The sequence below is a fragment of the Podarcis raffonei genome, chromosome 3, assembly GCF_027172205.1.
Source record: "Podarcis raffonei isolate rPodRaf1 chromosome 3, rPodRaf1.pri, whole genome shotgun sequence".
Lineage (NCBI taxonomy): Eukaryota > Metazoa > Chordata > Lepidosauria > Squamata > Lacertidae > Podarcis > Podarcis raffonei.
The window spans coordinates 98,772,278-98,786,179 of record NC_070604.1 but is presented as its reverse complement, the minus strand read 5'-3'; the positions used below and the strand labels follow the sequence as shown (position 1 = coordinate 98,786,179).

The 13,902-nt window shown below is 44.1% G+C and overlaps 1 protein-coding gene and 1 long non-coding RNA gene across 4 annotated transcripts in view; one reads left to right on the top strand and one right to left on the bottom strand.

Annotated features, from left to right (window-relative positions):
- RPS6KC1 (ribosomal protein S6 kinase C1) overlaps nt 1-13,902 on the top strand; it is a 92,198-nt gene that overhangs the window by 47,683 nt on the left and 30,613 nt on the right. For all 3 annotated transcript variants that reach the window (XM_053383202.1, XM_053383201.1, XM_053383204.1), the window contains one exon: nt 2,902-2,994. In XM_053383202.1, coding sequence (XP_053239177.1) covers nt 2,902-2,994 — 93 coding nt within the window. The remainder of the gene's footprint in view (nt 1-2,901; nt 2,995-13,902) is intronic.
- LOC128411149 (uncharacterized) lies at nt 2,692-7,163 on the bottom strand. Its single transcript, XR_008329707.1, has 2 exons — nt 6,711-7,163; nt 2,692-3,071 (listed from the first exon to the last, which is right to left on the bottom strand). It is a non-coding gene; the product is annotated as an uncharacterized LOC128411149 (long non-coding RNA).

Below are 13,902 nucleotides of genomic sequence, written 5' to 3'. Positions count from 1 at the left end.
GGGCAAATGAGTCTTTCATCTTACTTTGAACAACCCTAAGAATAGTTGAAGGCAGCTAGTTGCTGTGAATAGGCAAAGGGGTAAATTAATCTCTGCCTCTCTGAATGGTGATTGCCTTTTGTTGTTGTTTTCTGTTTGAGGGAGGGTTTTGGGGGCGAGAAAAAACAAAACAGGGAAAAGAAGCCTCTTCTACTCCAATAGAACTCCCCAGATGAGCTTTGGAGGACATTTTTTCCCCCACCTGAGGACTGCTTAATTTTTAGCGGTATATTTGTGCATTGAGATGTTACGGTACAGGGTTGGCCTTAAATTCCCTTCAGCTTCTTTCCAAGCTTAGAATGTAGGTCCACTTAACCAAAGATTAAATTGATTGCATAGCAGGAACTCCTGTGTGGAAATTTGTATAATTACCACAAGTATTTCAAGTATCTTGTCAAAGGTGGATTTGGTTTGAGAGAGGCATCAGCATAGAGCCTAACATTGCGGCCTGGCCTATCTAGGAGGGGCCTGGCAACACCTTAAGCCTCCTATTTATAAAACCCTATGGACTATTGACTTCACTGGATTCTGTGGGACAAACTTAGATGGATTGCAGCCAGGGTCATGGCTGAGAGGAGGCAGGTTTAACATTTTACAAAATGTCACACTGTATCTCTGGCCCCCAACTGGTATGCTCATGTTTGGGGTTTCTGTCAGCCTGGAATAGTCCCCATGTAGGGAAAAATTCCATGTCACACTATGTCAGTGATTCTGTCAAGATAGGCACTTCGGCTGGAAAGCTGGGATGAGATCCCCTCTCCTCCCTTGCTCACTGTTCTGGGGATTTTTCAGTCCCCTCCAACCCAGTTTTGTGGAGCATGGAGGGAGCAGCGTGGGGAAGCCCCCATTTTGCCAGCGGAAGTCCTTGCTCTGCCCTCTGCTGACAGGATTCGTTAATTGAACCCTACCCATAGTGTTTTTGAGGGCTTATGAGAAGGGAGGTGAGAAAGAAGAAAAAGACATTTGTTTATTTTTGCCTCCTTCCCTCCTGAAACCTCCCCACAAACTAGAACCATTTTTTCCCTTTAAGCAGGGCAAATAAAAGCTTTCATGCGCACAGCTGCACTTCCCTGTAGAGATTTGTGCTGACACCAGGAGGAGCAACTTCTTAGAGCATAAAATGGGGGAAAGGGCTGCTTGGCTTAACCTCACTGCTCTCTTGCACATTGACACAGAAGTAGACGGTCTGCACAGAGGTATTGGGGTGGGTTTTTACTAAGGCCACATTCACACCACACATTCAAAGCACTTTCAACCATCATGGTTCCCCCCAAAGAATTCTGGGAGCTGTCATTTCTAAGGGTGCTGAGAATTTTTAGGAGACCCCCCATTCACCTCACTGTAGCTCTCAGAGTGGGTTAACACTCAATCCCTCCTCAAAAGTTAACTGGGAATTGCAGCTGTTTGAGGGGAATTGGTGTTTCCTAACATGCGGGTGGCGCTGTGGTCTAAACCACTGAGCCTCTTGGGCTTGCTGATCAGAAGGTCGGCGGTTTGAATCCCCACAACGGGGTGAGCTCCGGTTGCTCAGTCCCAGCTCCTGCCAGCCTAGCATTTCGAAAGCACGCCAGACAAGTGCAAGTAGATAAATAAGTACCGCTCCGGCGGGAAGGTAAACGGCGTTTCCCTGCGCTGCTCTGGTTTCGGTGTTCCTTTGCACCAGAAGCGGCTTAGTCATGCTGGCCACATGACCCAGAAAAAGTGTCTGCGGACAAACGCCGGCTCCCTCGGCCTGTAAAGTGAGATGAGCGTTGCAACCCCAGGGTCGTCTGCGACTGGACTTAACTGTCAGGGGTCCTTTACTTTTTTTTAAACAACTAATCTAATTAGGGAATTTCTGCCTTCTGTCAAAATGTGACTGATTTGGGGGTGTGGCAGATTAACTCTCTCTTCTGCCTCACTTGGAGTTGTGACCACTAAGTGCTTCTTCTTGGAGGGAAAGGATGTCCCTTAAAGGTAAAGGTACCCCTGCCCGTACGGGCCAGTCGTGTCCGACTCTAGGGTTGCGCGCTCATCTCGCTTAAGAGGCCGGGAGCCAGCGCTGTCCGAAGACACTTCCGGGTCACGTGGCCAGCGTGACGAAGCTGCAGCTGGCGAGCCAGCACCAGCGCAGCACACGTAAACACCATTTACCTTTCGTTATAAAGTGGTACCTATTTATCTACTTGCACTTAGGGGTGCTTTCAAACAGCTAGGTGGGCAGGAGCTGGGACCGAACGACGGGAGCTCACCCCGCCGCGGGGATTCGAACCGCCGACCTTTCGATCGGCAAGTCCTAGGCACTGAGGTTTTACCCACAGCGCCACCCGTGTCCCTTACTTATATGTTTATGGTTGGGGAACCAGAACTAGGTTCACGATCCATAATTAGTTTAAAGTCAGGCTATTTAGCAAATCACTTTTCTGGTTTTAGGGTTGTTGTTTTTCTAATGAAAGTAAAGACTGAATAACGGCACAAAACATTGCCTGTAGTTTCCCTGCTATACTTTTGTCACTCTTATTTTTGTTCCTCTTCCTTCAAACCCAGAGTAATGGATACGGGTGGGGTTTCTATAGCAATGAACCCGAGATTCCTTGCATGCACAAAGAACTGGGGAAGTGTCTAAATTCTTAATATTTTTTCCTTAAAATATTAATATTCCTTTTTGCCACATTTCCATTTTCAGTGTCCCAGCGATTTATTTACTATCAACTCCCCCTGCTTCCTTTTTTGCATTAAGGACAAACAGCAAACTTCTTTCATCTTCCCTCTCTCTGATTTATGATAAATTTAGTTTCCTTCAGCCTGGCATTTGCTCCAGCAGGCAGTCTTCCTTCAAGTACCACCCTGATTGATGTTGTAATCTTTGATATCTTCCATTAGCCTCCAGGATCACTAAGTTCAAGGCCCTCTTGGAACCTAAGGAGCCCTGCCGAGGAACTGAAGGCCTTTAGAGTCCTTGGGGTGATTGACAAGGTAATTCTTCAGTGTCTCTTCAAGAGTTCAGTCATAAATCGACTGCATGCTGACATTCTGTCTTTGAAGCTGCGGATCTTAAGGATATGAAACAAAGAGGGAAAATGACTCAAATGCATCTGCACTTTAAAATAACAAAAGTAGAAGGGGGGAGGGAAAGGCTTTTATCTAAGCAATTCATGTAAGGTCATGCAAAATATATTTGAGCTAAAGAATATGGTGCCAGTCTGCAAAAAGGGCCCAGTGAAATTTTTATATTTTTAAAAAACGCTATGCCCCGGCTACTATGCTGTAGCTAAAAACATGCCAAATTAGGTGCTAGGTTGCTTCCAGGAATGGAAACTTTGAAAGAAAGTAAGATGGAAAATCGTGCCTCCTGTCCCCCCAGAAGATGACGTCCCCGATTTTACTCAGAAGGTAAGTGTAAATGCTGCAAATACTGACAAACAGGTTCTCAAGGCATGAATGTTTCGTTTTCTTTCAACCTTGGGTGCAACTTGAAGGGAGGCCCAGAAGTAACTTCAAAACAGGAGTTCCTTTAGGATGGGTCATCTCTCCCCACTTGCTATGCTCCAGTTTTGCCTCCCTCCCCTCACATCCCGTTTTGGAGCTGGGCAAACATTTTGTGGCTGCGTACACAGCATACGTACAAAGTACATGTGTGAATGGGATGCTGGACTAGATGGGCTACATATCCTGATCCGGCACAGCTTTGCTTACCTTCTAGGAAAGACTGCGGTTTTGGTCTTTCGGTATTAGGTGAGACGGAAACATGGAAAAATATATATACATTCAGTGGAGTTGGTGCGAGAGTCTGGGGAGTTACTTGGAGGTTTGCGGGTGTGTGTGTGTGTGTGTGTGTGTGGCGTAGCGCAACAGAGGAGAATAAAAGTGAATTTTAAAAAGGTGTTTCTCCTTGTTCTTTTCAGCCCCCCCAAGTTAAAAACTATGGGGAAGAAAAGGATGGTTCCCTACCTCCTTATTTTTAGTATATGTGGGATAAAATACCTCCAGATTCCAGAATCCAGGGTAATTTCGTTTTGTCTTGAGTAAACATTTATGAACAAGATGTGGCTCTTGTAAGCCTAAGTGAGAGACCAAAGAGATGCTGTGATTAAAGTGACTGCCCTGGTTAAGTATAGCCAATTAGTGATCCAAGTCGAACTTGGGTGACATGCTAATGAAATGGGCTGTTTAACTTTTAAAGGCACACTTCTTCATTCAGCATTTAATCTGCCAGCCTTTTGATGGTTCCTTGTAGTCACTCAGATGAGGTTTATTTCTTTCATTTATTTGAAAATTTTAAATCTGCCCTTTCATAATGTGTGCATTTGATCTGTACTCTAAATTCTGAGTTTAGCACCTCAGTTGAAAGGTGGAAATGCCTGGTTCATATGCCAGTTCAGTCACATACTCTCACAGGATAGTGTTACCAGGGACAGAGGATGTGTGACCTGCAGGGTGTGTTTGTATTTGTGTCTGTGTGTTTATGTGTGTTTGTGTGACAGAGAGAGAGAGAGAGAGAGAGAGAGAGAGAGAGAGAGAGAGAGAGAGAGAGAGAATTGGGTGCAGCTGTATGCTTTCCCGCAACAACCATTGGCTCCTCCTACTCTTGCTGTGTTGCTGGCAACTATTTTCTAAGGGAATGTGGCTCTTCATGGTGAGCGGGGAAGTTCTCTATCTTTGACTTAGGTAAACAATCCTCTCTCTTTCTTAGGATAAGCATACTTACAGGGTTATAAGAATTATTGAGATAACAAATAAGAAGCATGAGACCTGCTATAGAAATAACACACACACACACTGCAAATCAAGAGTCTTCATATATCATATATGTCAAGACTCTTGACTTGCATAACATTTTACTTTGAGTGGCGGTTGCAGATGCCCAACCCTCCGATATCCAAAATATTGAAAATGCCAGATTCCCAAAGCATATGAACTAGACCATGCATAGGCAAACGGCCTTCCAGATGTTTTGGGACTACAGCTCCCATCACCCCTAGCTAACAGGACCCAGTGGTCAGGGATGATGGGAATTGTAGTCCCAAAACATCTGGAGGGCTGAGTTTGCCTTATGCCTGAACTAGGCTCATGCACTAGAATTCTTCTGGCAGCTGAGACTGTCCTCTGTTTGCTAGAAATGGAGATGGTTGTTGAGGGGAGGGAGTTGGATATGTTAAGCTGAGAAGGAGGGAGGGAGCAGGTTGCTTTCTGTATAGCCCTCCCAGCCAAGGTCCCAACACTCTGTTTGGATGCTGGAGCCATTTGTGACCCATTGCCAGATCAGAACTTTGCAAATGGCTCAAATTTCTTCTTATTATTAGTAGTATTAATTAATTAAATTTCTATACCACCCTTCATCCGAGGATCACAGGGCAGTTTGCAATATAAAAACACAAAAATACACAACACAGTAACAAGCAAAAACAATATTCCTCACAAAACTGAACTGAATCCTTCCCCAATAACCATTGTCTCTCATATTCCCCTCTGCCTCTGGTGTTCCTCTATGTCATATTTCATTCTGTTAGCCTATTCAGGCAGGGACTACCAATGTTTCTTCTTGCTACCCTGTAAGGGACCTTGTGCACTGATAATCATGTTCTTATTGTGTCCATGTTCAGAAATATGATCACTGTTGGGAAGGAGTGGGTAACCCACTGCTTGTTGGTTAGAAATAAATACAAGAAATAAAGACACAAGAAATAAATACAAATACCTGATGGATGTCAGTGCGGTAAAACGTGTGGCCTTGGGAATAACTAGTAACATCTCCCTTTCCGCTGCGATGTATGATGCATTAAGCTTGCAACGCTAGGAGACCTCTCAGTAATGCCTTGCCGCCTGGATTGCAGACCTCTTTGGTCAGAGCGCTTAGATTTGAGTCAATTTAGTTCCATTTCCTCCAGTGTCACTAGGTCAGGCTTGTAAGTCAACGTCTTTTTCATTCTCATCTGCTTACATCTACTTATAAGGGTCTGATCTGGTCTGGTGTTCCTTTCTTTGCGTATTTATTAAAGAGCCTAGACGGCAAGAGCAATTTGACCAAGCCGATGATAGCTTTCAGCTGTGTATACTGTATAAATCTGTAAGACGGTGGGATGGTCCAGGAACGACTTAACCTCCTAATCCTTCACCAGGAGGGATGGAGCAGATAGCTGCAAGTCTTGGGGTGCATCCATGTGTGGGATTCATCCACTGCTGGTGCACAAGCCAGAACTGTTTGCATAGGAGCAGGATGGAGCTTGAGCACTTCAGCGGCGGAGACCTATGAGATGCTGGCAGTCTGTTAGCGGAAGGCAACAGTCACTGCCTTCTAGGCCAGCCTTGCAAATAAGGGGAAAACAGAACCCAAGATCAGCAAATACAGAGCTTGCCAGATGTGCTCAGCCTCTCTTTTGCTCTCACTTGCTGGCAAGCAGAAATCAAGAGGAAGAAAGGGCAGCCAGCAAATGAGGATTTTTTGCCGCCTGAAGGAGGTTTTTGCAGGTGGTCTAGGGCCAGGAATAGCCAACTGGCAGACCAGAGGCTGAACCAGTTTTATTTAGCTCCTTGTGGTCTTACTTTTCTTTAATAAATGCATGGCGGAAAAAAAGGAGAAGATGACGAAAGGGAATTGCAAGGAAAGAAAGGGGTTTTCCCCACATTTGTAAGATAAGAGCTTCAATCCCCATTTTTATATTAAATCTCTCTTTGGATTTGCAATTCAATACCTTGGCTGTTGTGTCTGCGAGAAGGCCAGTTTGTGTGGTGAAAATACACCCCTCTCCATCCCGCATCAGGGGAAAGGTTTCCAGAGATAGAAAAGTTGGTTGCTTTAGGTGTAGGCCATGCAGCAAACATTACATGTCTCATGGTGTTGCCCAAAGAACCCTGGGAATTATAACTTGGCAAAGATGCTGTTCTTTCTCTGAGTTCTTGGAAAGAGCAAATTCCTGTATGGTGCCCGTATGCCCCCGTACCCCAGGAACTAGCAGCAGCTTCATTGTATGTGGAGCAAATAGATCGGGGTGGTGGTGGCATGGGGGAAAGGGGGTAAATGCTTCCCCTCCAGCACTGCTTCCCCCTATCAGATCAAATTAGTAGCTCGTGTATCTGCTTTGAAGTGAAGAAGGTGACGCAGGGGAAATCTAGTCACAGGTTTCTCTGTGGCGTTTGCCCTCCTAGGTGACATCTTACTGGCTCATAGGGAAAGGGTTAAATGAGTGTGAAGTGATTGGCTAGTGGGAACCCAAGGGGAGGAGTTAGAGTTAGTGTTGTTAAGGAGTTAGTCGGGTGTTAGGGAAGAGAGAGGGAGGATAAGTCTGTGGGTTGGGATAGTTTGATGTGAGAGAGTGAGAGAATCTGTTACGAGGAGTCAGATAGACAGTTGGGATAATTAGTTAGAAGTTATTAGAAAGGTATAGGCCGGTAAGAACCTAAGATTAAGAGACTGACAAGAAAAATCATCTGAAACCATAAACTTGTTAAGGCTTATAAAATAAACTTGTTTATTGGGTTTAATGTTAACAACTGTCCGGACTCCATGTTACCCGAGAGAAACAGGTTGGTGGCAGTGGGGAAGCAATCACAGTGGTGGCACAGGGATCAATAGACCGTCAAACGTCCGGGGACCCTGTGTGATTGCCACATTCTCACATAAAACATGTACTCTGACCCTCAGTTTCATAGAGCATAGAACTGTAGAGTTGGAAGGGACCACAAGGGTCATCGTAAGTCCAACCCCTGCAGTGCAGGAATCTTTTGCCCAACATTGGACTTGAACCCATGAGCCTAAAATTTAAGAGTCTCACGTTTTGCCGACGGAGATACCTTTGTGAAATTTCTTTATTTTATACTCCCTGGGTCTCCATTTGGGATTCTGTTTTACACCAGCCAATGGAAAGTATTGAGGTGCAGACCTAGGACGTTGTCTTACACCGAGATGGACTATTGGTCCATCTAGTTCAGTACGGTCTACACTGACTGGCAGCAGCTCTCTGGGTTTTCAGCCCAAACTGGAGAGGCCAGGGATTGAACCTGGGACCTTCTGCATGCAAGACAGATGCTCTACCACCGAGCTACACATCTTCCCATAAAGCACTGAATGTCTTATGGGCTTTTGCAAACAAAAACTGACCCAGGGAAGCAGAATTAAGTCCTTGTGGGGTGTTTTACTATCCCCAGATATGCAAATTGTCCCTCCAAATCCATCTATGCAAGTTTCTGTTGAAGGAAAAACCGACTGGAGACAGGCGCATTTTATTCCTGGCTCGTAGTTCATCTAGTTGTGTCCCTTGTGACCTTGGCTGGGAGTTGAATAAGGTGACTTCGCAATTCGCCATATTCCCTTTTTCTGGTGGCTTGCCTGTTGCCCGCCTCTGGGCTTTCGGCTCCCCTCCCTTTCTGCTGACTTCTGCAGCATTCCTTCTGTCTCTTATCTTGGCGCTTTGATGCATATGTTCTGAAGGTGGCCACCGTGACTTGGGGTGGCAGCAGATGGTAAACCTTCAGGCTGCCACCAGCTAGGCTGGTGTTAAGTTGGAAACTTTGCTTTTGATGAAGAGTCAGCAGTGCATATGAAAGAGCTCTTGCTGCAGAAGTATCTTTTAATTAAAAAAAATTAGCATACCGAAACAGTTGCTAATTTCTGTGTGTTTAAAGGTTTTTTTATTTTTTAAAAATCAACTCTTTTCTTTAGGCTAAATTGTGGTTATTTTCCAGCTTAAAAACAAATAAACAACCCTCCAGTTTTTGTTTTTTAAAAATGCATTTATTTATTTTCACAAAACTTGTCTTCCCTTCTCCTTTTTTTTGGTAAACAAAACTGTTCGATCCCAATTATTTTATTTTATGGTGACGGGGTGGAACGGGGAGTAATTTAGATTTTGCCAGCCTAAGTCTTCATTTGGAGGAGCCAAGGCTGCAATGCTGTGCAATCCTGGGACTGAACCCCATTTATTTCAGTGGAAATGTTTTTAAAGCATCCATATGGGCTGCAGGTTCCTTGATTTCCAGTGAAGTACTGTGCTTTTTTGTCTATAAGATGCCCCCATGTATAAGACCCCCCCCTATTTTTGGGGACTCGGTTTTAAGAAAATGAGGGGAGATGGCCCAAAGCTGTTGAGCTTCTCTCCCCATGCAGCTGCGGTCAAGAAAGACTCCCTAGATTGTTTCCCGCACGCAGCAGCATTGAGGGAAGTTGCGCTCCCGTCAGCCAGCTGGCTGGTGGCGCACAGCTCCCCCCCCCCACTACCCGTGTATTGGACGACCCCAGTTTTTGACACATTTTTTTAGTCAAAAAAACCTCGTCTAATACACGGAAAAAAATATGGTACATCTTTGCACAGTTACAAAGTTACAATCACAGTATTTGTGTCAATCCTCAACTTTGGGGACGTAAAAATAAAATGGGATTATTTCTTTCTTTCTTGTTTTGCAGCCCTGCCCTCTTCCGAAATTACCGTGTTACTGTCTTAGATATCGTTAATGTTCCCTTGCTGCTCCACTTACAATAATTTGTCCTAATTTTACATGCAATTTTTAGAGCTTTATACTGCTGACTTGGAGACTGAAACTACTGTCAAAGCACAAAGAGGCCTTTGAAGGCATTGACTTGGTTTTTCCTCTTACTGTTTCAATGTGATCTGCATATTTGTCTTTAAAGCATTAGTAAAGGTTTTGTAGTCAGCTGGGTTTTTTTAATAAAAAAAACCTCACTAAGTTGTCGGAGAGGCAGTTGTGCAGTTTGGTCATTTTAGGCTTAGTTCTTAATGGTCTTTATGGGGGACAGCCACACCCACACCCACCCACCCACACCCTGTTTAGATGGTAAAGTGGATCAAATTGTTCGCTTCTAAATGCAGAACGCCAGCTCTGCTGTGTTTTCTGGCCCTTCTGCCCTGCATAGCTGTGTGAGATCCTGGAGTCCTGTCCCAAAGCCCCACTGTGATGGGCGCCATTATGGAGAGGTGCCATTTTGGCTGCAGAGCAGTTGAAAGCAAACCAGAGAGAACCAGAGGCCCCTGTCCAAATATAGTCGCTTTGGGGATTATAGCCTAGTCTTTTCTTTCTGCTTTGCTCATCTAGACTAGAGCAAAGGGACTATATGAAGGTGCCTTATACAGTCGTACCTCGGAAGCGGAGCGGAATCCGTTCCGGAAGTCCGTTCGACTTCCGAAACGTTCAGAAACCAAGGCGCGGCTTCTGATTGGCTGAAGGAAGCTCCTGCAGCCAATCGGAAGCTGCAGAACCCACATCGAACGTTCGGGTTCCAAAGAGAATTTGCAAACCGGAACACTCACTTCCGGGGTTGCGGTGTTTGGAAGCCAAAATGTTCGACTCGCAAGGTGTTCAACTTCCGAATACGACTGTACTGAGTCAGATCATAGGTCTAGCTTAGTATTGTCTACACTGACTGGCAGAGCCTCTCCAGAGTTTCAGGCAAGGGTTTATTCAAGGCCTACCTGGGGATGCTGCAGATTGAACCTAGAACCTTCTTTATGCAAAACAGATTCTTTACCACTAAGCTATGGCGAGGAAGGCTGGCATCCTTGGTGGCAGAACTTGCTAGCAGACTTCTTTGAGGGCTGGCAGTGGGGTTGAGATGCTGCTTCACTCCGTCCTAGTATAAGTAGTAGCTAATCATGGGTTTAAAGTATGAGGTGATTGTGTTGGTTTAGAGTTCAGAAAGCTATTTTTTTTTTTACAATCAGGGCTCGTTTTCAGATGTCACGTTCACTGAAGCAAGATGAGTGCTGCACTCCACAGTTAAGTTTGACTGGACTTAACCATCCAGGAGTCCTTTACCTTTTTTACCTTTACAGGTGCAGCCATGCAACTTATCACACTGATGGAGTCTCTTAACTCAATAACAACTGCATGGGCATTTAATTTTTTTAAAAAATCTTTTTTAGCTGAGAACCATATCACCAAATCTGGGAAAGTAAAAAATCAGAAGGATAATTATATTCTGATCTTCACAATTCACCCAGCAGGGCATGTCAGTTCACATCGGAATTCACAGAAATCATATTCCTCAAGCCTCCCTGGTCAAAACATCTTAATTTTGCCAGGTGAAGATTTAGATGGCAACCCTAAAGACATAAAAACAAGGGGAAGCCCTATTAAACACAAATGACTGACTCCTGGTCATTTCTATGGAAGCCCTATTAAACACAAATGACTGACTTCTGCTTCTACGCTATTTACTAAAAAAGGAAACAGATGCGGGTGGCACTGTGGTCTAAACCACTGAGCCTCTTGGGCTTGCCAATCAGAAGGTTGGCAGTTTGAATTCATGTGACAGAGTGAGCTCCTGTTGCTCTGTCCCAGCTCCTGCCAACCTAGCAGTTCGAAAGCATATCAGTTCAAGTAGAAAAATAGGTACCACTGTGGTGGGATGGTAAAGGACGTTTCCGTGCACCCTGATTTCCGTCACGATGTTCTCATGTGCCAGAAGCGGTTTAATCATGCTGGCCACATGACCCGGAAAGCTGTCTGCGGACAAACGCTGGCTCCCTCGGCCTGAAGTGAGATGAGTGCCGCACCCCATGGACACCTTTGACTGGACTTAACCATCCAAAGGTCATTTACCTTTACTAAAAAAAAGGCTGCTAAAAGGAACAGTTCTCTGTTAAAACAAAATGGAAGTGTGTATTGTTAGGGTTGGCATTCCTCTTTTTAGCCTCGCTGGTGAATTTTGAGTGTAGAATTTTCACAGTTGCAAGTAAATTGGTGCCTGATTCCATCAAGGCCCGACGTGAACAATAGGAGGAGATGGAAGATTGGTGAGCAGTGCTTGACAAAGTGGTTGGCCATTGTTTCCAGCTTTGAGTTGGCAAAGCTCAGCAAAAATGGCGCTTCTGCAGTTGACAAGAATAGGATGTGGGTGAGCTGTCCTCAAGGTCATTTGTGGAGGAAGAGTTGGACTATGCACCTGATGGTTGCATGTGGCTTATGGTCAACATGTGACCTACTCCTGCTTAGACAATTAAGAGCCACCCCACATACTAGTTGGGAAGAATTAAAGGGAGCATTCTTTTAATGGTATTTGTCCCAATAATGATATGCTATCAAAGGTAATTATTTCATGACGGCTTGGTTACAGCAGTTGTTTTATCCTGAAATGAAAGTCTGTGTTGGGCGCTTTTGATTGGGAAGACGATCATATCAAATTAGTCCAAATTAGATTTTTGTCTTTATAAAGGTGAGCAAAGCCATGAGCAGTGTTGTTAAATTGGTATGTTCTAGCCTACAAATGATCCAGCCCTCTTGTGGGTTAAAGAAGCTATTATTCTGTCCTTTATGCTGACGGCTTCACTACCGATTAGCCTTGTGTTGGTATTCCCCCCCTCCCCAAAATAAATGCTTGGCTCCTTATGATCTTTGTGTATGCAATGATAATATTAATACAGAGTCGTAGGCCCATTCATTAAGAAATGACTCTAAAATGAGGTTGCTTCATTTAAAATTGGAGAGCTGCAGATGTTGTGTGCAGACGTTTCTTTTTCGGAATTAGCCGTATGGCTTATAATTTCCAAGTGGCTAAAGCTCTTGTTAGCAAGAGTGCTGGGGTGTTAAGAATGGCCCTATAAATAACTTTAAGAAGGGAAGTTGAAGGTGCTTCTTTTTAAAGACTATTGTTAACTAAACATTATTGCCAAGCAGATGGAAAGCATTCACCAGCCTGATGTTTTTACTCTAATTATATTATCTCCAGTCCTGTACGGCTCAGTTGAAGAGGTGTATCCAGGGGCCAATTTATAATCATTTAACCAACACCTGTTTGGGAAAAATTGACAGTCAAAGGGCACATTTAAAAAAAAATCACATATGTTCTTGTATTTACTGCCTCAATGTGAATGTTAGCTAGCTGAAAACAAACTTGGTTGAAAAGACAAAGTCCCTGGGAAAATTGATGTATCACTTTCTAAGCATTTTTATCTATTTTAATTTGGCATGTCTTTTCCACCCTTGCCTTGTGGCTAAACAGGGAGACCACAGCTCAATTTTCCTGCTATGATTTATCCTATCAGTTCCTAGTCTGCTTTTAAATAGCCCTGATTTGCAATCTTATAAAATCTTGATGGGAAACTCACCAACCTAGGGACGTAGAATCAGCACTTGTGTGTATGTGTATGGTAGAAGTGAATTCATTTATCTGAGTGCTGTTCTTCATGTAGCCAAAATGGCACTATGCACCTGCAAGGAAAAGTACCATCCCATTTGGGAACGAACCCTAGGGTTTTCCGAAGTACAAATAGTATTTCCAGGGAGTGGGGAGACTGCGGGGAGGGAGAACACCTCAAAAACATCATGGCAAGAACTGAGCCTGTTCAATGGGCTAAGAGTGATGACTGTCTGTTGGCAGAGGCGCGGGTCATAGAAAATGGGTGGAAGAGGGAATAGAGTGACTATTCTGGGCATGAACATGAATATGCCACACCATTTTGTTACTGTTCTCCATGAAGCTAGGATTATTATCTAGCATTCTGGAACTTTTATTGAATGTTGTTTTCATTGCATGTTGTTGGAAGTCTTCACTGTATTAAATGGGATAAATAATAGAATAATAGATAATTTACAATACGCAAATAAACTATATACTAGGGTTGCCATATTTCAGAAAGTGAAAATCCAGATGCAGAAGTTGTTGAGCTTTCCCCCCCTCAAGAAAATAAAATAAAATGGAAGTTTTTACCTATTTTTTTTTAGGGAAATTGCCAGAAAATCAACATTGCCAATATGGCCTGCCATATGCCCGGGTTTTCCTGGATATTTTAGCCGCTTCCCGATAATTCCAGCCAGACACCATTTTTAGCGGATGAATCCCGGCTATGACTGGGAAATTCCAGACATATGGCAGCCCTACTATATATGAGATCTGTAAATGTCCACAATACGCATATGGATCATGCTCTAAAT